Source organism: Exserohilum turcica (assembly GCF_000359705.1).
Source record: "Exserohilum turcica Et28A unplaced genomic scaffold SETTUscaffold_10, whole genome shotgun sequence".
Classification (NCBI taxonomy): domain Eukaryota; kingdom Fungi; phylum Ascomycota; class Dothideomycetes; order Pleosporales; family Pleosporaceae; genus Exserohilum; species Exserohilum turcicum.
This window is the reverse complement of record NW_007359915.1, coordinates 1,599,902-1,619,921: the sequence shown is the minus strand read 5'-3', so window position 1 is coordinate 1,619,921 and position 20,020 is coordinate 1,599,902. Positions and strand designations below refer to the sequence as shown.

The 20,020-nt window shown below is 55.0% G+C and overlaps 7 protein-coding genes across 7 annotated transcripts; 5 read left to right on the top strand and 2 right to left on the bottom strand.

The window, feature by feature from the left end:
• Nucleotides 1–561: 561 nt before the first annotated feature.
• Nucleotides 562–1,162, top strand: SETTUDRAFT_67611 (uncharacterized protein; the record flags this gene model as incomplete). Its single annotated transcript, XM_008023181.1, has 2 exons — nucleotides 562–712; nucleotides 765–1,162. Coding segments are annotated over 2 exons (549 nt in total), but the record flags the coding sequence as incomplete, so codon positions are not given.
• Nucleotides 1,163–2,446: 1,284 nt separating this feature from the next.
• On the bottom strand, nucleotides 2,447–3,816 carry SETTUDRAFT_166905 (uncharacterized protein). The gene is made up of 2 exons (XM_008023533.1): nucleotides 3,504–3,816; nucleotides 2,447–3,448 (listed from the first exon to the last, which is right to left on the bottom strand). Exons 1-2 carry the CDS (start codon nucleotides 3,580–3,582, stop codon nucleotides 2,646–2,648), a joined length of 882 nt encoding a protein of 293 aa, XP_008021724.1. The 5' UTR covers nucleotides 3,583–3,816; the 3' UTR covers nucleotides 2,447–2,645.
• A 201-nt stretch (nucleotides 3,817–4,017) lies between these two features.
• Nucleotides 4,018–5,535, top strand: SETTUDRAFT_175095 (uncharacterized protein; the record flags this gene model as incomplete). The annotated part of the gene is made up of 3 exons (XM_008023532.1): nucleotides 4,018–4,049; nucleotides 4,147–4,199; nucleotides 4,259–5,535. 3 exons carry the CDS (start codon nucleotides 4,018–4,020, stop codon nucleotides 5,035–5,037), a joined length of 864 nt encoding a protein of 287 aa, XP_008021723.1. The 3' UTR covers nucleotides 5,038–5,535.
• Nucleotides 5,536–6,651: 1,116 nt separating this feature from the next.
• Nucleotides 6,652–9,616, bottom strand: SETTUDRAFT_45255 (uncharacterized protein; the record flags this gene model as incomplete). Its single annotated transcript, XM_008023163.1, has 6 exons — nucleotides 6,652–7,768; nucleotides 7,821–8,041; nucleotides 8,092–8,137; nucleotides 8,186–8,294; nucleotides 8,349–8,539; nucleotides 9,407–9,616. 6 exons carry the CDS (start codon nucleotides 9,614–9,616, stop codon nucleotides 6,704–6,706), a joined length of 1,842 nt encoding a protein of 613 aa, XP_008021354.1. The 3' UTR covers nucleotides 6,652–6,703.
• Nucleotides 9,617–9,916: 300 nt separating this feature from the next.
• SETTUDRAFT_182509 (uncharacterized protein) lies at nucleotides 9,917–12,004 on the top strand (the record flags this gene model as incomplete). The annotated part of the gene is made up of 3 exons (XM_008023531.1): nucleotides 9,917–9,922; nucleotides 9,981–11,631; nucleotides 11,678–12,004. The coding sequence occupies 3 exons, from the start codon at nucleotides 9,917–9,919 to the stop codon at nucleotides 11,710–11,712; spliced, it is 1,692 nt and encodes a 563-aa protein (XP_008021722.1). The 3' UTR covers nucleotides 11,713–12,004.
• A 343-nt stretch (nucleotides 12,005–12,347) lies between these two features.
• SETTUDRAFT_166902 (uncharacterized protein) lies at nucleotides 12,348–14,571 on the top strand. The gene is made up of 4 exons (XM_008023530.1): nucleotides 12,348–12,824; nucleotides 12,889–13,666; nucleotides 13,723–13,907; nucleotides 13,957–14,571. Exons 1-4 carry the CDS (start codon nucleotides 12,711–12,713, stop codon nucleotides 14,368–14,370), a joined length of 1,491 nt encoding a protein of 496 aa, XP_008021721.1. The 5' UTR covers nucleotides 12,348–12,710; the 3' UTR covers nucleotides 14,371–14,571.
• A 690-nt stretch (nucleotides 14,572–15,261) lies between these two features.
• SETTUDRAFT_101987 (uncharacterized protein) lies at nucleotides 15,262–17,250 on the top strand (the record flags this gene model as incomplete). Its single annotated transcript, XM_008023529.1, has 7 exons — nucleotides 15,262–15,786; nucleotides 15,855–15,943; nucleotides 15,999–16,130; nucleotides 16,192–16,249; nucleotides 16,326–16,447; nucleotides 16,512–16,786; nucleotides 16,874–17,250. The coding sequence occupies 7 exons, from the start codon at nucleotides 15,262–15,264 to the stop codon at nucleotides 17,248–17,250; spliced, it is 1,578 nt and encodes a 525-aa protein (XP_008021720.1).
• Nucleotides 17,251–20,020: the final 2,770 nt, after the last annotated feature.

The following is a 20,020-nucleotide window of genomic DNA, read 5'->3' as shown; positions in this document are numbered from 1 at the left end:
GCCACCAATTTTGGCACCATGGCGTGTTTTGTCCAGGCCCCGGATATGATCGTCGGAACAGATGTGGCGCAGTTCCCTACAGTTACAAAAGCCAGACTACCAATCTCCTCAAACGCTTGGCAGCCTAGCAGTTGAGATGGCTTGAAACCGAAACAGTTGACAGGCACTCCAAGGCGTCAATAGGCCACGGAGATCCACTGTACCGAAACTCAACGCGCTTATTGTCTGAAGACAATGCATGTTCAATGCTGAGCGATATTACTGACTGAGGTCTTTCAGGATTCATCGGTCCTTCCGCTGGTTAGTGCGCGTTGAGCAGTTTGGGTCGGACCATGCAGTGTAGGCATTGGCCTTGCTTAACAACAGTTCCTGCGAGGATGACTGAGGATGTATATAACCTAGGACCTCAAGGTGCCGGTGAATTGAGGGCAGACCCGGTTTTCACTTCAGGCAGGGCCGAAGCGATATCGTCCATCTCAAACTTTCACTCATACGCTCGTTCTATTTCCTAATTTACGTATCATGACTTTCACTTATTATTGGTCAGCCGTAGCTGTGGCGGCACTTGCTTCACGCGCTCTAGCACAAAATGCAACCATTATACCTGCAGATTTACAAAGTGGATTTGTTCCAGGCGGCGACCAAGTACAAGCCAGCTTTACTAATAATGCAATTGATGGCTTCCAAGATGGAACAGTCTTTACGCAACAGGGTTGGTGGGCCTCCTACAACATAACAAGGATCTACTGCTGACATTGATTCAGCCGTAGCGAAAGAACCCACATTTGCCCTTGGCGATAGCAACGGCATCAGCCCAAACATACTGTACACCATCATTATGGTAGACACAACATGCTCGAACGACCGGAAATTGCACTTCGCTCGTCCCAACTTTAAGAATAATTTCGACATCACCAACATCAATACTAGTTCCCCAGCCATTGTTGCATACATTGCTCCAGGCACGCTAGGCGAAAAGGGGAACAGGCAGTATAGCTTCTTGATGTACCAGAACCCGGGCGCGGTAGAGATTACCAAGTTGAAGTTACAAGGAGGAAATGCGACTTTCAACGTTCAGCAGTTTCAAGCTGACAATGGTTTGGATGCTGCGGTGGCAGGCGTGGGTATGGTGGTGAAACTCGGTGGTAAGGCGAATTGCGGAAACGGAACAGCACAACAAGTGCCTCAAAATCAAACCATACCGAAGCCTGTCAGTCAAGGAACTGGTAGTATGGATCCTAAGCGTCTTGATTCTATGAAGGGGTCTCAAATGATGGCTTCTCCTCCATCTGCCTCGAATGGCCCTCCCAGCATGATGAATAGCACAGCTATGGCGCCGCCACCACCACCTCCAGGATCACCACCCCCAGGGCCCCCAGGACCTCCACCACCTCCCAACGGTCCTGCCGCAATGATGAACGGCACTGCTACCCCAATGCCACCTCCTCCTCAAGGACCACCAGCCGCAGGACCTCCACCACCTCCAAAAGGTCCTCTTGGTATGATGAAAACCCCTGCCATGCCACCACCACCTCCGAAGGGTGGTCCTGGTATGATGAACAGCGCAGCTATGTCACCACCTTCTCCAGGATCTCCACCATCACCGCCTTCAGGACCTCCAGGACCTCCAGGACCTCCACCACCCGCGAATGGTCCACCTGGCATGATGAATGGCACAGCTATGCCTCCTCCACCACCCCCTCCTCCCCCGGGATCGCCACCGCCACCACCTCCGAATTGCCCTCCTGGTATGATGAGCAGCGCTGCCATGCCACCGCCGCCCTCGAGTGGTTCTTCTGGAATGAACGGCACTGCTATGCCTCCACCCGCGAATTGTCCTCCCGGTATGATGAATAGTGCAGCTATGCCACCACCGCCCGCTAATGGTCCCGCTGGTATGATGAACAGTACTGGTATGCCTCCACCTCCTCCTCCAGGATCACCACCACCCCCACCCCCGGGTGGTCCTCCTGCCATGATGAACAACACAGGCATGCCACCGCCGCCCCCTGCAGGATCACCACCACCACCACCACCTCCTCCACCAGGATGCCCGGCACCACCACCACCTCCAGGTTGTATGCCAATTCCTGCTGGCAGCAGTGATTCCGTAATGGCTCGAGCAATATTAGGATCGCCCCGCTCTCCAGTACGTGTTGCCCGGCCCAAGCCACGCAAAGCACGTGCCAATAATATCCTACCGCTGCTGAGCGAAGAGGATGTACCAGGGTCGTTAGAATTGATTTCCGACCTGCCAGAGCATAGGCGAAACGGAGCGGCTGGAAACGTTCAACGCCAGAGCTGGGCGTTTACCGTCATGATTATGGCGTTCTGTGTTTTGGTTGTATGAACATTGTTTCGTTGTTTTTATCCTGTCTGCAACGCACGACAAGTCTGTATTTTTAGCTTTTGTTGTATAATTAACATTTATGAGTTTTGTATGTATGGAATTTCCAATGCAAGTCTCAGATTATGTTACATGCTCGACTGCACTTGGCCACCCATTTTGAGGAGCTGTCAGGATGGTATAAAAGCATAAATTCCCAACGACAGCGCAGCTTCTCCAGTAACACACTGTGTGAAGTGACTTTCTGCTTTGCGCCCTTTAACACACATCCGCCTACTGTACATGTTGCGCCTCAAATCTACTCCTTCACGGCTTCAGCATAGGACTTATCCATCGACTCATGCTTCTTGATCAGCTCGCCAACAACAAAGGGGATACAGTCCTTTGGGCCATAGTACTTCAGGTTGAACTTGTCCCATTCTCCCGCATCCCTCAAGTATTCCAGCGTATGTCTCTGGAGTTCACATCCGCCCATGAAAAAGGGCCAACCGATTATTGTGTAAACCAGCTGCATGAAGCGCGCAGCTACACTGCCTTCAGTCCTCCAAGGGTTGGCCACGTGCTCGCAAATGACCATTCGGCCGCCGGGTTTGAGAAGGTTGTAGAGTCCCTTAATAGTTTGTTCTGGATGCGGTACGCTGCAAAGTACACGAGTGCAGCAGATTTCATCAAAGACTCCTTCCGAGGCCAGGCCTCCCTTTCCGCTGACATCTAAAATGCCACTCTTGTGCAGTGCTGGGATCAAACTTTCCGGCTCGGCTCCGCACACCATCGGATGAAACTTGCTTCCAAAGCCTCTCTTCTCTGCATTCTTCAATAGTCCAGGGTGCAGGTCCTGGGCAGGCTCGGCGCCATAGATTGCAACAATGAGGGATGGGTCGAAATGCGATAGCACTTCTCCGGATCCAGGGCCGACATCGAGGATAACACCTTTGCATTGGGATAAGAGCTCGAAAGTAGGACCGGGCATCTCGGTGGACATGGCTTCGCCATTGTGCTTCCAAAGACGAGCAAAGGCCTTGAATCGCAGTTTTTTTATGTTGAAAAGGGTGAAGGGGCTCCAGTCATAGAAGACGACTTCAAACATTGTCATGAGAAAGTCTGTATTACCATTAGCCTCTCTACACGGTGTGTAGGGAGAGGAAAGACACCGTACGGTATACTGCTATGCAGAGCAGTATAGTTGGACGAAGCAGCGTTGGGACAACACTGCCCAGCCATTCCGCGGACGTCATGATGACTTTCTCCAGTCAAAACACAATGTCCGTTCTACCGAAGAAGCCAGGAGATAGTGGGCAGCTGGAAAGAAAGAATTTAAAAATAGGTGACGGAACTGATAAGCAAACGCAGCTCAGGCTCGATTGGACAGGGCGTCAGAGGTCATTGGAGAGAGAAGCCGGTAGAAGGCCGAAAGCGCAACGTCTCGGGAATTTGTACCTGGTCGAGCCACGGCGATTAGTCACGTTCTGCTACCAGCAAAAGAGAGAGAAGGCGTTTGGGTCGAGATGTGGGCGGATATGCGGCGGTGACGTCGACGCGCTAGTGACAGGAACCGGTCTAGCCGCAAAAGGAATCCGGCGCCCCCGCATTGGGAGCTTGGACAACCCTCTGCTGCCAGAACAGCCACAGCTATTATCAAAAGCAAATTACATTAATACATGAGCACAAACATGGCAAGGCCGCAATATGTGCTGATCACTGGGTGGGTACAGGCACAGGCGTCGTGCTGCACTGCACTGCGCTGCACTGCAGACGCGATGCAGAGGGTCGATAAGCGAGGGCTGACGCGCGAGCTGTAGATGTACGCCGGGCGGCATTGGACATTATCTCGCCCTGGAATTCGCTGAGAGGGGTAAGTCAGCCAAGCCAAGCCTGAGAGGGACGAAGATGGTTCCAGACTGACGTGACGAGGCTTCCACGTTCTGGCCACTGTCCGCGATCCCGACAAGTACACCTCGCCCGACGCCAGAATCACATACCTCCCCCTCGAGCTCTCCAACAATGATTCCATCGCGGAACTGCACAAACGCGTCACCGAAATCACGGGCGGAAAGCTCGATATTCTATACAACAATGCCGGACGCAACTATGTCATGCCCGCCCTCGATTACGACGAGCAAGAGCTGCACCAGCTTTTCCAAGCAAATTTCTTCTCTCTGATAAAGATGTGCAGCACTTTCGCGCCGCTTCTCATCGAAACAAAGGGCACCATTGTCCAGACGGGCTCGATTGCGGCCGTCATGCCATATGCGTGGGGTGCACTGTACAACGCAAGCAAAGCCGCCCTGCACGCCTACTCGGACACCCTGCGCGTTGAGCTTGCACCGCTAGGCGTTCGCGTCATCACCGTGGCCACTGGTGGTGTCAAGTCGAACATTGCGCGAACAGAGCGCTCCCTGCCGCCGGGCTCATACATGCAGCCGCTTGCAGCCGAGTACCAGCGGCGACTAAAGCATAGCCAGGAGCTGGGAATGGACACAAAGCAGTATGCAAGAAGCTGTGTAAACAAAGTGCTCGCTGGCGATGGCTTGTTCCGCAAAACCAGATGGATATGGGAAGGTAAAATGAGCTGGATCGTGTGGTTCGCGTGGACATACCTACCTACTGCAGTTTTGGATTATTATTTCACCAGGACGTTCAGCCTCAACAAACTTCGAGGGACTGCGGGGCCGGATAAAAAGAGCGATTAAACAAACAACATAATGCCAAGCATCCAGCACTACGCCCAAGATAGTCAACCGAGTTTCATACCCTTTTCGGAGTTGCCCTCCAGTGCCCCCTTTTCTCGTGCGCGTCGCATTTCTCTGAGGGCTTGACCGAATGTCGCTTTGGACAGCTCTGATACTCTACTGGATTGAGAAGAAAGAGTGATGAGGTCATTCTACCAGCCCGCCGCAGTCAACAGGATGAACAAGTCCCGCTAGTATGCCAAGCGTAATGCGTGGATCTCTTAAGCAATCTTAGGATCCGCTCGCGACTCGTCGGTTCTACACACCCGAGGGAATACGAACAATGAAATCCTCCAGAAAAACCCAAGAATTCCTAATGTAACTTCAGGAACGCTTCTTTGGGTAGAAATTCCCAACGCCCTCACACACAGCGACATGGTACAGGATACGAAAGGAGCATGCGGTTCGGCCAACATATCTGTTTAGACTATACGACCATGATCGTTGGTAACCTCATCTCAGTCCCCCCCCCCCAGAGACATGTCCTTCTGCAGTAGTGACTTGGAAGTTTCTGAAAAACAATGCTTGGAGTACCTACAAGACTTTGAAGGCAACACCCGGCCCAATACTTGCACAAGAGTAAGCGGCGTCCTCCTGCCCTAAACAACGAGCAAAGGTGCGCTAAACCTTGACGACCACCATCCACGCGCTTCCCCTTTTCTCCTACCGTGGGCAGAACATTGATGAGACTGGGGTAAATGGAGAAGGGGATGGATTTGCGTAGAGGGGGCGCAGTGTCACGTATGCTCCGTTTTACCCGCACTGTGTGGAGACAACTTGGGTGGCTGTATCATGGCGTCCGCAGCACTCGACGAGTGCACGACATCAGGTTGGACTATTGGACAGTCCAAGATAAGAGATATCAGTCTATTCAAGGCTGTGATCTTCTGGTCTCGATCCAACGTCCTAGATACCTTGAATTCTGTCATCTGCTACTTTGTACTTTTACTACTCGATACACTATGTGCGCCCCCCTTCCTCCATCGTCGCCATATCTGTTCTTAAACTGCGGCGACCATCCGGGAATCCGGTCCGTCCGTTCCTGCGCACGCTGTCCTCGCACTGGAGCCGAGTCTCGCTGTGATCACGCTGATGATGCGTGAAGTCGTGTTCCACGTCCACAGCCACGGCCTCACTCGCGCCTCGCCTGCCCTCGACGCCCCCTTCTATACCAGCTGCCAGGACCCCATCCTCAACGCTACTACACACGACAACGCCGTGCTGCTCATGCTAGCCCGCAGCTCGGAAGCACAGGGCGCAGTATCCAGCGTCCGCAGCGTGCAAGTGCAGTTCAACGACCACTTTGGCTATCTGTGGGTGTTTCTCAACGACGAGGAGTAGACTGCAGACTTCAAACAAAAAGTCACACAAGCAGTGCGGAATATCACGACGATACGCGGTGTACAGGTTACCTTTGATACGATTGCCAGTTTGTGGGTGCGGCGAAGGGTGCGGCGAGGGAGCTGGGGTGTAGGTGTGAGTGCGATGACAAGATTAAGATTGTGGAACCTGTGTGTATGAATCGGGCAGGGGTGGCATTAGGTGCAGATGTGATTCCGTAGTAGTAGTATTAGCAGAGTGGATAGTTGGTTATTAATACAGCGTAGAACAGCACACTTTAACCTCATCATGTTCCTGCTTGCTCTACTCTGAATAGATCTGGATTTTGTATCAACATGTCTCGCACGTTGCCTATGGTGAAGGCGCGGTTCTTCTCCACGCAACCGTACAGGCACCTTATCACCTTTGTTGGCCATTCCGTGTACTTTGCCCATTGTCCGCTTTTGTCGTCGTCGAGGGCTGCCATGATCTTGGCTGCCCATTGTACCGCTGCCTTTGCTGGGTTGCGCAATACGTTGTCTGGCGCGGTAAAGGGCAAGAGAATAAAGCGTACGGCGCAAAAGTGCGCCAGGACAACGTTGCCAAGGTGGTTAGCAGGGTCGAATATGCGGACCAGCTCCTCGTGAGGCCAGGTAGAGAATAGAGTCAGGGTTGCCATCATGGCTTTGAAGGCGGCGAAATGGAAAGGTGCACCGGGAGGCGGAGCGGTAATGTTGTCCCAGTCGATGTCTGGGAACAACGTGGCCGTATCCGCTGGGAGGAGAGGATTTGTGAAAGCAAAGTATTTTGGCGACAGGCTATTCGCAGGTGGGAGATCTGGTTCTGACAGTTTTTCGCTTTTTGGGTCGACATTGGAGTGCAACAGAAAGCGAAGTGCTTGGGCGAGCTGACAAACGACAGCTTTCTCAATGGCATGCGCGCCGAGTTGCGATACCAAGGGCGAGAAACCTTTGAGGGAGAGCAGAGCTTGATGAACTAGGCCTTGATCCAGTTGGGGAAATTTGGAGAATGGCGAGTCTACGGCTATCAAGTTCCAGTTTGTCTGATCGACGAAAGGGCCTGTGAAGCCCTCAGCCATGATGAGCTGAGCCAGCAGCGAGCAACCTCTCAGAGAGACAAAATGCTCTAGGAAGCCGTCTTCCATGAAAGTGGACTGGTAAGATAACAGGAAGGATGCTGCGAACATGACATGGGATTCTTCGGCGGTTGGAGGCCATCGAGTAAAAGCTTCGCCCAGGCCTACAATGGCTTTTTGGCGGTGGTGAAGGGCTAGGTCGTTTTTGGGCTTTTCGACCTGGAGTGCAAGATGTGATCCTGCTAGGGCGAGCATGGCTTCCATGAGGTACGAGTACTAGGTCGGTCAGCTTGGACGGATACCTGGCAGCTGTGCAAGGTGTGTTTACTTGATGGCTCTTGACGGGCACATCTCTGGTCCATATGTCTACAAAGTCGTGGGGAACGCAAGGATATGCGGCAACGAGATAGTGGTGGAAGAGCTGCATGTCGTCTCGACTGTACATGATGGGCGTATCCGACAGTTGGACGAGCTGACGTGGACTTGGCACGTCGAGCGCGGCAGGCTCGCGCAACACATTTTTGAATGCGTCCGAATAGCGGCACACCCCTATTTGGTGTTCAGTCAGGGTGGAGCTTAGTATAGGACGGGCTGCCTACATCCACGCTTGTCGCAGTTGGCACACGACGGCCATGTCTCCTGGCACTGGCGGGCTTAGCAACATGGACAGACGGCTGGGCAGCGAACGCGTACCTTGACCTTCCTTCGCTTACAGCCAATGCAGCCCAAACGGCTCTTGGTATGTCCGCGTCGTTGTCGTAAAGCTGCCGAGGCTGCAGTGTAACCGCTGGACACGGACGGGCTGGTGGGTGTGAGTAATTCGGGCTACCAGAAGGCAACAAAAAGCAAAGCATACTCTGGGCTGCGCAGGGTTGGGGCGGAGACGGGCGAGGGCGAGGGCGAGGCGTGATTGGAATCATGGACATGGTGCTCGGGGCGTGGGGCGATTGCAGGCTGCTTGGTGCGGTCGGCCAGCGGGCTGTGGGCGAGAAAGTCGGCTACGGCATCGAGCACCATGTAGCCCTCGAACAGGTCGTCCATGGTGAGCTGTCAGGCGTGGAGATTCTCATTTGGGATGGTTTATGCCAGGCCAGTACCAGGCGTAGGGCAGGGTAGGGTATTGTGCACAAGGCGTCCGTGACCCCACTATGCACTCGCACTTGATACGTCGGCGCGTCGGCGGTGGTGGCGTTCTGGGCCGGACATGCGAACGTGAACATGGACATGGCGGTGACGCCACACGCAGCGCACTGGTGCATTGATGGTAATATCGAGGCTGCTGGTGGTTGACTGCGCCACGGCCGAGTGCGTGAGCGAGCGATGTGATAGTCAATGGCACTGCAATAGTCAACGGGCACTGCAGCCGCGCCCGCGCCCGCGCCTGGGCGGCTGGCAAAGCAAAGTGCCCCAGGCCCACGACGACGCTACGTCACCGGCCCAAAGCGTGCATATCCCAACATGGCCCATGGATGCTGGTGCTGATGCTGATGCTGATGCTGACACTGAGGTTTGGCCGCCCCTGGACGTGAAGTATCGTCTCTGTCTTGTCGCAATCCGGGTGGTGAGAAGGCTGGCTGCGAGGAATTCCGGGCCCCGTCGTGGTCGGTCGGTCGCATCCATACAGTGCAGGCCGGGAAGAGGGCTCGCCGGTGTCGCGTGAGCAGGGCTAGCAATGCGGCATGGGGGGGGGAATGCACCAGTGCCAGCATGCGAAAAAAAAAAGAACATGAGAGTGCTGGTGCCGTCAGTCGGTCGGCATGCTGGACCGACGAGAAAGTGCTTCGACAGGTTTCTTGGTGGTTCGTTAGGCTCCTGCTCCCATGCGCTCGGGATGCTAGCCGCATCCACATGACGCCGCGGGTGTGAGGCTGCCGTTGTCAGCTGGTGCCTGGAGCGCGCAGGTCGTCTACGTACCGAAATGTCGACCATCTTGAGCCAGAAGGTGTTGCCGACCAGGTCGTTGGCCAGGACGACGGCGCCCTGCAGGCCCGTGTAGGTCCATCGGTGGCGGTCGGGATAGGCAATGTACAACTTGGCGACGGCGACGGCGTGGATTTTGTTGCCAGACTTGGGCACGGTGCGCTTGACCATCTGCTTGTCCTCGTCGGACAGGATCGAGGGCATTGTGGCGGGTTATGCACGCCGTGCTGCAGCCTCGACGTACACGTTGGCTGCGTGTGGTTCGGGGGGGGGGGGTGGGAAGGGTTGAGTGCAGCCGTCGGGCGCTGGCGTGTTCGCTTCAGTGGGGGCGTGGTCCTCGCGCAATGCTTAGGCAGCACATGAAGCCGCTGCAGTCACGTTGAGGGGCCCAGCAGTGCAGCCCGAGGCGGGTGAGGGGCGGAGGCTGGCGGCGAGGTCAGGATCGCCGCGGCCGTGTTGTTGTGGTGGTGGTGGTTGCTGTGGGCGTGGTAGTTGGCGTGAAGAATGCCGGTGGAGCCTGTGAATGGGAGACGTCAGACGAGCATGAGGGCTGCTGATCTGGGACCAGGAAATCTACGACCCCTTCGCCTACAACCAGGATCGCGTCTTCTTCCACACGTTTGAGCTCGAGGACTGCCTCGCCGGCCTGTCGTTTGCCGACGAGAAGGAGGCTAGGACCTTCAAGAAGAAGCTCGACGACCGCGAAAAGAACGCACACAAGAACACCAAGAGCAAGCCCTTTAGCGTGCCCGCCGGAGGCAGCGGAGGTGCAGCCAACGGAAACAGTGGCCATGGCCACGGCCACGGCCATGGTCTTCTGGGTGGCATCTTCGGACACCGCAATTCGTCGCCCGCCGCTCCGCCCGCGCATTCCATCATCCCGCCCGCCAGCGTCACGTCGCCCGTGCAAAGCAGCCACTCCAACGCAACGAGCGCGCGCAGTTCCGCAATCGATACCACGGACCCCTCATGGCAGCCGCTGCTCAAGGAACTGCTGGCCATGGGCATCACAGAAGACCAGATTGAAGAGAATGCCGATTTCATCAAGCTGTACATTGAGCAGAGAAAGTCGGAGGAGAAGCTCAAGGAAGACAACCAGCGCAGGTCCAGGGCTCCTCCGCCGCCTCCGCCCAGTGCGCCTCCAATGGCTTCGTCTCTCAGTCCCCAAAATACGGGCAGCACCTCCTCGTCGAGACGCGGACCTCCGCCAGCTCCTCCGCCAGCGCGCCGCACGAGACACGACACATCAGTCAATCGCAACTCGTCGGGCAGTCCAGCGCCGCCATCGCCAACTCGAGAAGCCACGCCGCCCCCAGGACCGCCCAAGCCCGTCTTCCGAGCGCCTCCGCCTATTGCAGATGCAGGCAAGTTTGCGAACCAGCCTGCACCCAACAGACCGCGCGCCTCGTCCAACACCGCCAACCCCGGCCCTCCACCACCACCGCGACCGCCAAAGACACCCGTGCCCGACGAGGAGAGGTCAGCCGGAGCCAAGTTTGGCGTACCTCCACCTTTTACAGGAAACCGCGTACCTTCAGCGCCGCCGCCGCCTCCTCCGAGCCGAGGACCCGTACCACCGCCGCCCCCAGCGAGAGACACACCGTCAGCTCCTCCTCCGCCTCCACTTCCCCCAAAGACTTCAGCAGCACCGACTCCACCTCCGATTCACAATATCCCTCCTCCGCCGCCGCTACCGCCCGCTTCATCCCGTCCAGCGCCTCCTCCGCCGTCAGGAGCAGCACCCGTTCCACCGCCTCTACCTCCGACATCAAATGTAGCGCCTCCGCCACCGCCTCCGCCGCCTCCACCCATGCCAGGACGAGCAATTCCTCCGCCTCCGCCCATGCCCACCAGTGGTGCGCCGCCAGCGCCGCCCCCGCCGCCTCCTCCTATGCCAAGCAGCGGCGCACCCCCAGCGCCACCCCCAATGCCTCCAACCAGTGGACCTCCCGGACCACCACCTCCTCCGCCACCGGGTGGTGCACCGTTACCCAAACCCGCAGGTGGTCGAGATGGATTGCTAGCGGATATCCGTGGAGGAGCAAGATTGAGAAAGGTTGCAGATTCGGAGAAGAAGGATCGCAGCGGGGCATCAGTGCCTGGAAAAGAACCGCCCGGTGGTGCGGGAGGCGGTTCAGCCTCAGCTGGTGGAGAAGCTGGCCTGGCTGGAGCATTGGCCAGCGCACTTGCGGCACGGAAGTCCAAAGTTAGTCACAGCGGTAAGTTGGCAGTATTCCTATGCAACCTCATAGTATGCTAATGCAGCTCCAGACGACGAGTCAGACAAGGAGGACTGGTAAATGAAGCGACTGCATCATGTGCCAAACCAAACCCCCCATACAGAGCGCCGAGTCGATGGCCACGTGTTGCATGGCTGGACCATCAGGCAGATATAGTTGTACGACGAAATGAGCGGAAAATCAGCCACAAGGCGTACAATGGAAGAAGTGGATTTTGGTAGAGATGGCGGACAGAGGGGACAAAGGGAAGGGGACGCAGGGGTGTGATTGGCTAGCGTGAGTGATAGCGACAGTGATAGCGACAGCGATAGCGATAGTGATAGTTGGCACCAAGAATGAACAAGATATATTCTTCCCTTCCAGGCCGTCTATTTTTCCGTCATGGTCCGTCACGTGTACGGAAAACAGATGTAGGCCAAGGGAAGGCCAAGGGAGCAGGACAAGGAGAGTAGGGCAAAGAGAGTCGCGCGGTAGCGGCAGCGGCAGGGGAGTAGCGTAGCCGAGGGGGCGAGCCGCCGCATGGATGACGGTGCGGGGTAACGACTTGTCGGCGGGCGGGTGACAGCGACAGCAGCGCAATCGCAATGGGAGCCATGCCAGCCAATCTCGGTCGGTAGAGACGAGCAGCATCAATTGCAGCTTGGCTGTAAAAGTATTTCTGCAACACTGCTGTGGTGAGGCCTGCAGAGGGTGGGCGGAGCGCACCAGCGGATAACCATGCCCGACCTCGGTTGACGACGGCGTATCTTTGCTCCCGAATTCTGCAAGCCGAGCATGCTCAACATCTGCACTGAACCGACTCAAAAGCCAGCCTGTCCCTCAAAAGCGCCTAGTACGACTGTTCCTTTTTCTCCAGAGCTGCATTGACGTCGTCTGGGGCGACCGAAGCTAATCAAGTCATGTCGGCCTTCAGTCGCAACCTCTGCAGTACCGCTTCACGAAACCTCCGATCGCGAGCCAGCATCGTCGCCAGAGCCACCACCAGGCCAATTGCTCTCCGAGCCTGTCCCTCAATCTCAGCAACCTCCAGAGCGACAGCTGCATCGTCGTTTTCCACCATGACGGTCCTCCAGAGCAACGTGAAGCAGGCGCTGACCAAGCGCGAGTACGACCCCGAAATCAAGGACATTGCCAGCTACATCCACAACACGCCCGTCAACTCGGAGCTCGCGGTATGATGGGCAAACACCCCCCCTGATTGACATTTTTTGGGCTAATGCAAGCGTCTTGGGTCAGTTCGACACGGCTCGCTGGGTGTTTGTCGACACGCTCGGCTGCGGTCTCGAGGGACTGCGGTTCGAACAGTGCAGGAATATTCTGGGCCCCGTTGTCCCAGGCACGACAGTTCCCAATGGCACAAAGGTGCCCGGCACCAACTACCAGCTCGACCCTGTCAACGGTGCCTTCAATATTGGCGCCATGATCCGATGGCTCGACTTCAACGACTGCTGGCTAGCTGCCGAGTGGGGCCACCCCTCTGACAACTTGGGTGCTATCCTCGCAACTGCCGACTGGATTACACGCACAAACAAAGCTGGGGGCAATCTCGGTAATGGAAAGATCTTCAAGGTGCGAGATGTGCTCGAGGCTATGATTAGGGCCCACGAAATCCAGGGTTGCATGGCTCTCGAGAACTCGTTCAACAAGGTCGGCCTTGACCATGTCATTCTCGTAAAGCTTGCGTCAACTGCAGTAGTGTCCAAGATGATGGGACTCAGTGAGGCTCAGACGCGTGATGCCATCTCACAGGCCTTTGTTGATGGGCAGTCGATGCGCACCTACAGGCACTCGCCAAACACCATGTCACGCAAGTCATGGGCTGCAGGGGACGCCTGTCAGACAGCTGTCAATCTCGTACTCAAAGTCATGAAGGGCGAGCAAGGCCTGCCCACTGTGCTCTCAGCTCCCACCTGGGGCTTCTACGACGTCAACTTTGGCGGCAAGCCGTTCAAGTTCCAGCGGCCATACGGCAGCTACGTCATGGAGAATGTGCTCTTCAAGGTCTCGTATCCTGGTATGCTTTCCGTTAGTCCATTTTCCTCTTTCAAGCGCAAACTAACCCGGGGGCAGCGGAGTTTCACTCGCAGACAGCGGTCGAAGCCGCCCAGCGCCTCAACAAGAAGCTAAAGGCAATGGGCAAGAGTGCCGAGGACATTGAGGGTGTCGTGAACCGGACGCACGAGGCGTGCATTCGTATCATCGACAAGCAGTTCAAGCCCATGGAGAACTTTGCTGATCGCGATCACTGCGTGCAGGTAGGTCTTAGCCTGGACTGACTCACAGACGGCGCTGACGTTATGGTAGTACATGGTGGCCACCATGTTTGTCTTTGATCGTCTGGAAGCCACCGACTATCCTGACGATAGCGAAGCGGCGACTTCAGCCCTGGTCGAGTCGCTGCGTCAGCGCATCAGCTGCGTCGAGGACCCCCAGTTCACCAAGGACTACCACGACCCGGAGAAGCGAACCATCTCTAATGCGCTCACGGTGACGCTCAAGGACGGCACGGTGCTGGAGGAGGAGGTAGTTGAGGCTCCGCTGGGCCACCGATTGCGACGTGAAGAGGCCAAGCCTGAGATTCTCGCCAAATACAAGAGGCATCTCGGCCCGCATTACCCGGCCGACCACGTCGACAAGCTGGTTGGGCTGGCACAGGACAGCAAGACGCTCGACAACATGGACATTGACGAGTACGTCGACCTGTATGTCAAGAACTAGGGAGAGACTAGGCGTCGATGCCGCAATCATAGCTAGATTAAGTGCGGCGGGCTGGCGTGAGGCGCCTCGGCAACGCTGGGCCATGTCGTGTTTTGTTACTTAGCTAATGCACATCCACATGCAGTCCAAGGTTCTGTGCTTGGATATAGTTTGTTCTATGCACATCCCTGTCGCGTGCGCTTAGTAGGCACGTTGGAACGTCACGCCAGAAGGCCGCTTGGGCCATGTCATATAGTTCTGCAATATCCCATACACGCCGCATGATCACAGCCTGCCGACACAGGTGTGCACCCATCGCATGCGCTGCGCCATGACGATGTCGTTCCGGCCGGGAAGTATTCTTGGTTCGATATTGAACTTGTGGAGACGTGGCGCTGACTGATTATTGGGCAAAAAAGTACCGACCTGGGCTGCTCCTCGCAGGGCCTCCGTCTCTGCCACCCCCCCCCACCCCCCCCCCCACAAGACATTATTTACGAGATGAGCACTGAAGCGGAAGCGCCGACCACCAGCTCGTACAGCCTGGCTGCGTTATGTCAGGTCGGCACCGGCGGAAGCTGGACTAAGACCAGGCTCCACCGCAGACAGGCTGTGGCGGTCTTGTTTACGGAGATTGGTACCGGATACTCCAGAGATCGTTTGCGCGAGGATAGCGTCACAGCAATCCATTACCTAGATGAAACACGTACGCCTCGTGTCCCAAATCCTAATAAGTAGTACCTTCTCCAAGGTCGTCCCGTCTAGTCTGCCCGTACAGCCATTACCAAACCTTTCTTACTGCACCTTGGGAGCTCCTTTCAACATCTACTTCAGGATACCCCTGCCGTCTTGCCTTTGACCTCTATGATACCTCCGGCGAGGCTTTGGGCTTGAGTTTGTATATTGCCCGCCATGTCACGCGTACCAAGCAGCAACTTTTCAGACGGCCTCAGTGTGAAGTCGCTCGACGATGCAGAAAAGGGACTGGCCGAGTTACCCGCACCTCCTGGCTTCGTATACATGGATCCCAAAAAGTGCCTTGCCACGGCATCTTCAGTCTCCCTCTCGTCGATACCCCACGGAATAACACCAACTCAGAGCGTACCAGAGCTGTCTCTGACACTACTACCGGGAGAGAAGCCAACAGATGCGTCGGCACTCGAAACCACAGTCAAGGAGCCGCCCAAGGACAAGCCACAAAAGCCAAAGATCAGCCGTTGGGTTCTGTTCAACCTCTGGTTCAACACATACCGCAAGTTCTTCATATTCGTTACCGTCCTGAACCTCGTGGGCATCATCTTGGCGGCATGCAATATCTTCCACTACGCAGAGAACCATCTCGGAGCTCTGGTGCTGGGAAATCTGCTTTGTGCAATCCTCATGCGTAATGAGTTGTTTCTGCGCATTTTGTACATGATTGCCATACATGGTTTGAGTGTAAGTATACAAACTTTGGTCACTTCTCTATGTGTTGTTTGTCCCACTGCTGACGGGCTTGGAAACAGTGGACACCGATACCCGTCAAACTAGCCATTGTATCCATACTGCAGCATGTTGGCGGTATTCACTCTGGATGCGCCCTATCTGGTGCAGCGTAAGCATCCAGAAGCCTCTAAGAAGTTTGTTCGGACTGACGGGAGAAAACATAGATGGCTCGTCTACAAGATTGTCGACATTATTAGGTATCACGCTGTGCAGCACCCTGCTGTTATCGTCAGCGGAATCATCACAAACATCTTTATCATCATCTCCATCATAAGTGCCTTCCCGTGGGTACGAAAGTAAGTTGGTCTAGATGAAACTCCCGTTAGAACGCCACGACTTACCAACTGCTGCTTCCAGTACCTACCACAACGTTTTCGAAAGACACCACCGTTTCGTGGGCTGGCTCGGCCTTGCAGTATGACCTTTCCCCCCCCCTCCCCCCAAAAAAAACTACCCGCCAAGGTTATGCATGCTGATTTGTTCGTTTGCAGATGACCTGGGTTTTTGTGATCTTGGGCAACACATACGACATCAAGCGTGGCGAGTGGCGATCGGACTCGCATACCCTCCTCGATTCACAAGAGCTCTGGTTCGCTGTGTTTATGACTATTTTGTACGCTTAGTTTTCTTTTTCTTTTTGGGTTCAAGCACGACTCAGTTCACTAATCAGCATGCAGTGTCCTGATTCCGTGGCTTACGCTGCGCGAGGTGCCTGTCGAAGTGGAGATTCCGTCACCCAAGGTCGCTGTGCTCAAGTTTGAGCGCGGGATGCAGCAGGGCCTTCTGGGGCGCATCAGCCGCACATCCGTCATGGAATACCACGCTTTTGGCATCATCAGTGAGGGCCGCAAGTCGGGCTGTCACTACATGATTTGTGGCGTGCAGGGAGACTTCACCAAAGGGCTCGTGGCCAACCCGCCAAAGACGGTGTGGACGCGGCAACTCAAATTCGGTACGTTGTTCCATGGACAGGTCCCGTCCAACCTAATCATGGGTTTGCCCTTTTTTTGGCTAACGTCTTTTGCTATGTGCTCCACAGCGGGACCCGGCCATGCCTCAGCCATGTTTCAACGCGGAATCCGTATCTGCACAGGCACCGGCATTGGGGCTGCCCTCTCCACCTGCATCCAGTCGCCCAACTGGTTCCTGATTTGGATTGGGTCTGACCAAGAACGCACCTTTGGCCCTACCGTGTCGGGGCTCATCCACCGGCACATTGAACCCGAGCGCATGATTCTCTGGGACAGCAAGAAGCGCGGCGGACGACCGGACACCATGGAGCTGCTGAGAGACACGTGGAAGCGCTTTGGAGCCGAAGTCATCTTCATCACCAGCAACAAGCAGGGCAATGACGAGATGATGCAGGGATGCGCCCAGGAGGGCATGCATGCCTTTGGTACGCTATGGGATTTTTAAGCTTTTTCAACCACCCGCGTACCTTACTTGGCTCCTCGCCGCTATGGCACGTAAGCGGCCGAGCACACACACACACACACAAAAGCATGATCTACCCTACCCGCACGGCTCAACCACGGGCGCCAAAGAGGCCCCCCCTCCCATGGACAGACAAATAAGGTCGAGCAGGGCTACCCTTTTGGGCACTCGCTTGTCAGATTGGCCCATTGACACAAGATACTTTCCTTTGACGCATTCGTATTGGGAGTTTTTTGTTCATTTTCTTTCCTCTTACGGTCTGACGTTTTTTCTAGGGTGGGGGGGACAAGAAGAAGAAGAAGAAGAAGAAGAAGTGGGGGTGGAGTTTTTTATTTTCTACCATCTTTGTTTCCCTTTATTTCTATTTTTTTTTTTGCCTTGTCAGGTACCCACTTTTTTGGTCTCCGTCTTCTCATCTTCGACCAACTAGTCTGGTATTATCTCTCCTCAGCCCCCTTTTTTGGCGAGCTGTTTGTCGGGTTTCACCCCCCTGCTTTTCTTTCTCTTCTCCACTTCTTCTTCTTCTGTCTCCTCTTATCATTTTACTCCAGCAAAGATGTATATTTTTTTCTTCTCTTCTGGATGGGTAGAAGCTAGGTCATTGCTCCCTATGGTAGAGTTTCCATGTGTGATACATGGTCGTTGTTACCTTGCGTCATCACACGTAATGTTCCTCGATCCAACACAATCTGCAATCAGTGACCAGGGCTTGCTGGCCCCAATCGAGCCAGTCTCTTGCTTGTCTTTGCTGATTTTGACTTTACATTCGTCCCGATTGCCGTCGACTATCGGTTCCTTATTTTGTGTTTGTTTCCCTTTGCGGCGTATAGCGGCGCGGCTTTCCAGGTCTACACAGTAGCTGCACAGGGGGGGGGGGCCTCGACATGACTGTGTTCGCAAACGAAAGCAAAAATGGGTAAATCGATCGAGAATCACACATGCAGCTTCGTCATCATCGCGCAAATCTCAACCAACGACTTTCTGGGTAAGCACACGAACGATTCATACTCATGCATATCGCCTTTCTTTTGCTTGGTTGTACAACGTTCAATCCTATTCTCGGCTTCCGCATGCTGCCTGCCATCCACACGCATGCCCTTTCTGCGTTGCTAAAAAAAACACAGAATGCGCGGAACCGCTCGCTCGCTCACGCCACAAACACTCACACCCACCACAAGTTGTGTAGCCGATCTAAATGTGTATACAGGCAACACAAACCTACATTAGACTGGGTAGCACAATAGGGCGCCAGTGATAAGAGAGAGACATGACTCGCACGTGCACGCATACTTTAATTATTATTATTATTTTTTGTTGCGGGTAGCATTTGCCGTGTTTAACGGGCCACAAACGCAGTTAGCCATATGAGGCTCATGTGTCCCCTTTCCCACCCGCAACCCTACTAACGTACTAACCAACCAACTAACTAATTTACTCGTTCCCCTACTCTAGGACATCACGAGATTTCCGTTTCCCGCTCCCGCTCCCGAGCGAACATGGACACTTGTCTGACTAGCTGGCTGACGGACAGCGCCACACTAGTGTTTGCCACAGCGGCTCACGCCTGCGCGCCAATCTGCCGAGACACCGAGTGGCCATAAGCGGAAACACCGGTGGAGTGCGTATTAATAGCATAAAAAAGGCGCCGGTGGGGAGGAAGGGAGGCTTGTGGGGCCTGGTTGATGATGGCATCTGTCGACCGTGGCCCCAGTGCCTTTCTCGTTTACTTTCAATACTGACTGTACTTATGATACCGTACACCGTACCTAAGTACGACGTAGCAACGGTGGCACGGGGATTTTCGCTCTTCTTTTTTTTTTCTTTGGCGCTCTCTCTCTTTCTTTCTTTCTTTCTTTCTTTCTTTTCTCTTTTTTACCTTGTTCGTGTTCGTGTTCATCTTGTAGTCAAAGATGATCATAGACGATCAACGTCCGTCGATCAACGATCAACCATTTTGGGTTGATCCCATCCAAGACGCTAAATAGGGTAATGATTCGTCCACGTTGCCCCCCCCCCCCCGGAAGCCTCGTCTTCCACGCGAAAGGGGAAAGGGGTTTTTACGAGAAAAGAATTGAGCGAGAGAGAGTCAGACATACACACACTGAGAAAGGACGACAGACAGATAGCAAAACCGACCATCCGACAGGAACCTGGTCCTCAAGGCTCACATACACACACACATAAGCATCTTCTCAGGCACGATCCCAGCCGCCCTCTCAAGCGTTACTTTTTCTAGTCAGATTGGCTTTTTGAGCTAGCCTGCTTACCTTACTCTATCTCCAGGCCGTTGGTGGTGCATGTGTGTGTCGCGTATACACGTATACAGTTTGATGAGGTGCTCTTGAGTTTACTCGGACTTGCAACGTCCTTTGCTTGGCGCGGGGAGTCGTAGGGTGGGTGGGGTGCCGGCCACACTCACACGCAGTGCTGCATCCATGTGTGTGTGTGTGTGTGTGTGTGTCTATGTCGGACGTGGGATCAAGGGAAACCGGGTAGTCGGGTACCCGGACACGCACACACATGCGCGTCTGGCTGGTCGCGACGTCATGTCCTGCCTCACGATGAGAAGAAGCAGGTTTAGCGAGGCGGTCTTGGAACAACAGCAGAAGAATCAAACTTGTCGAGTCCGTGGCTGACGGGCTGGCTACGACTCCCTCCGTGTCACTGTATATGCGACGACGAGCCAAATAGGCTGTGTGCATATGCTAAGTACTTGCACTTGGGTAGCCCCCCCCCCCCCCCCCCCCCCCCC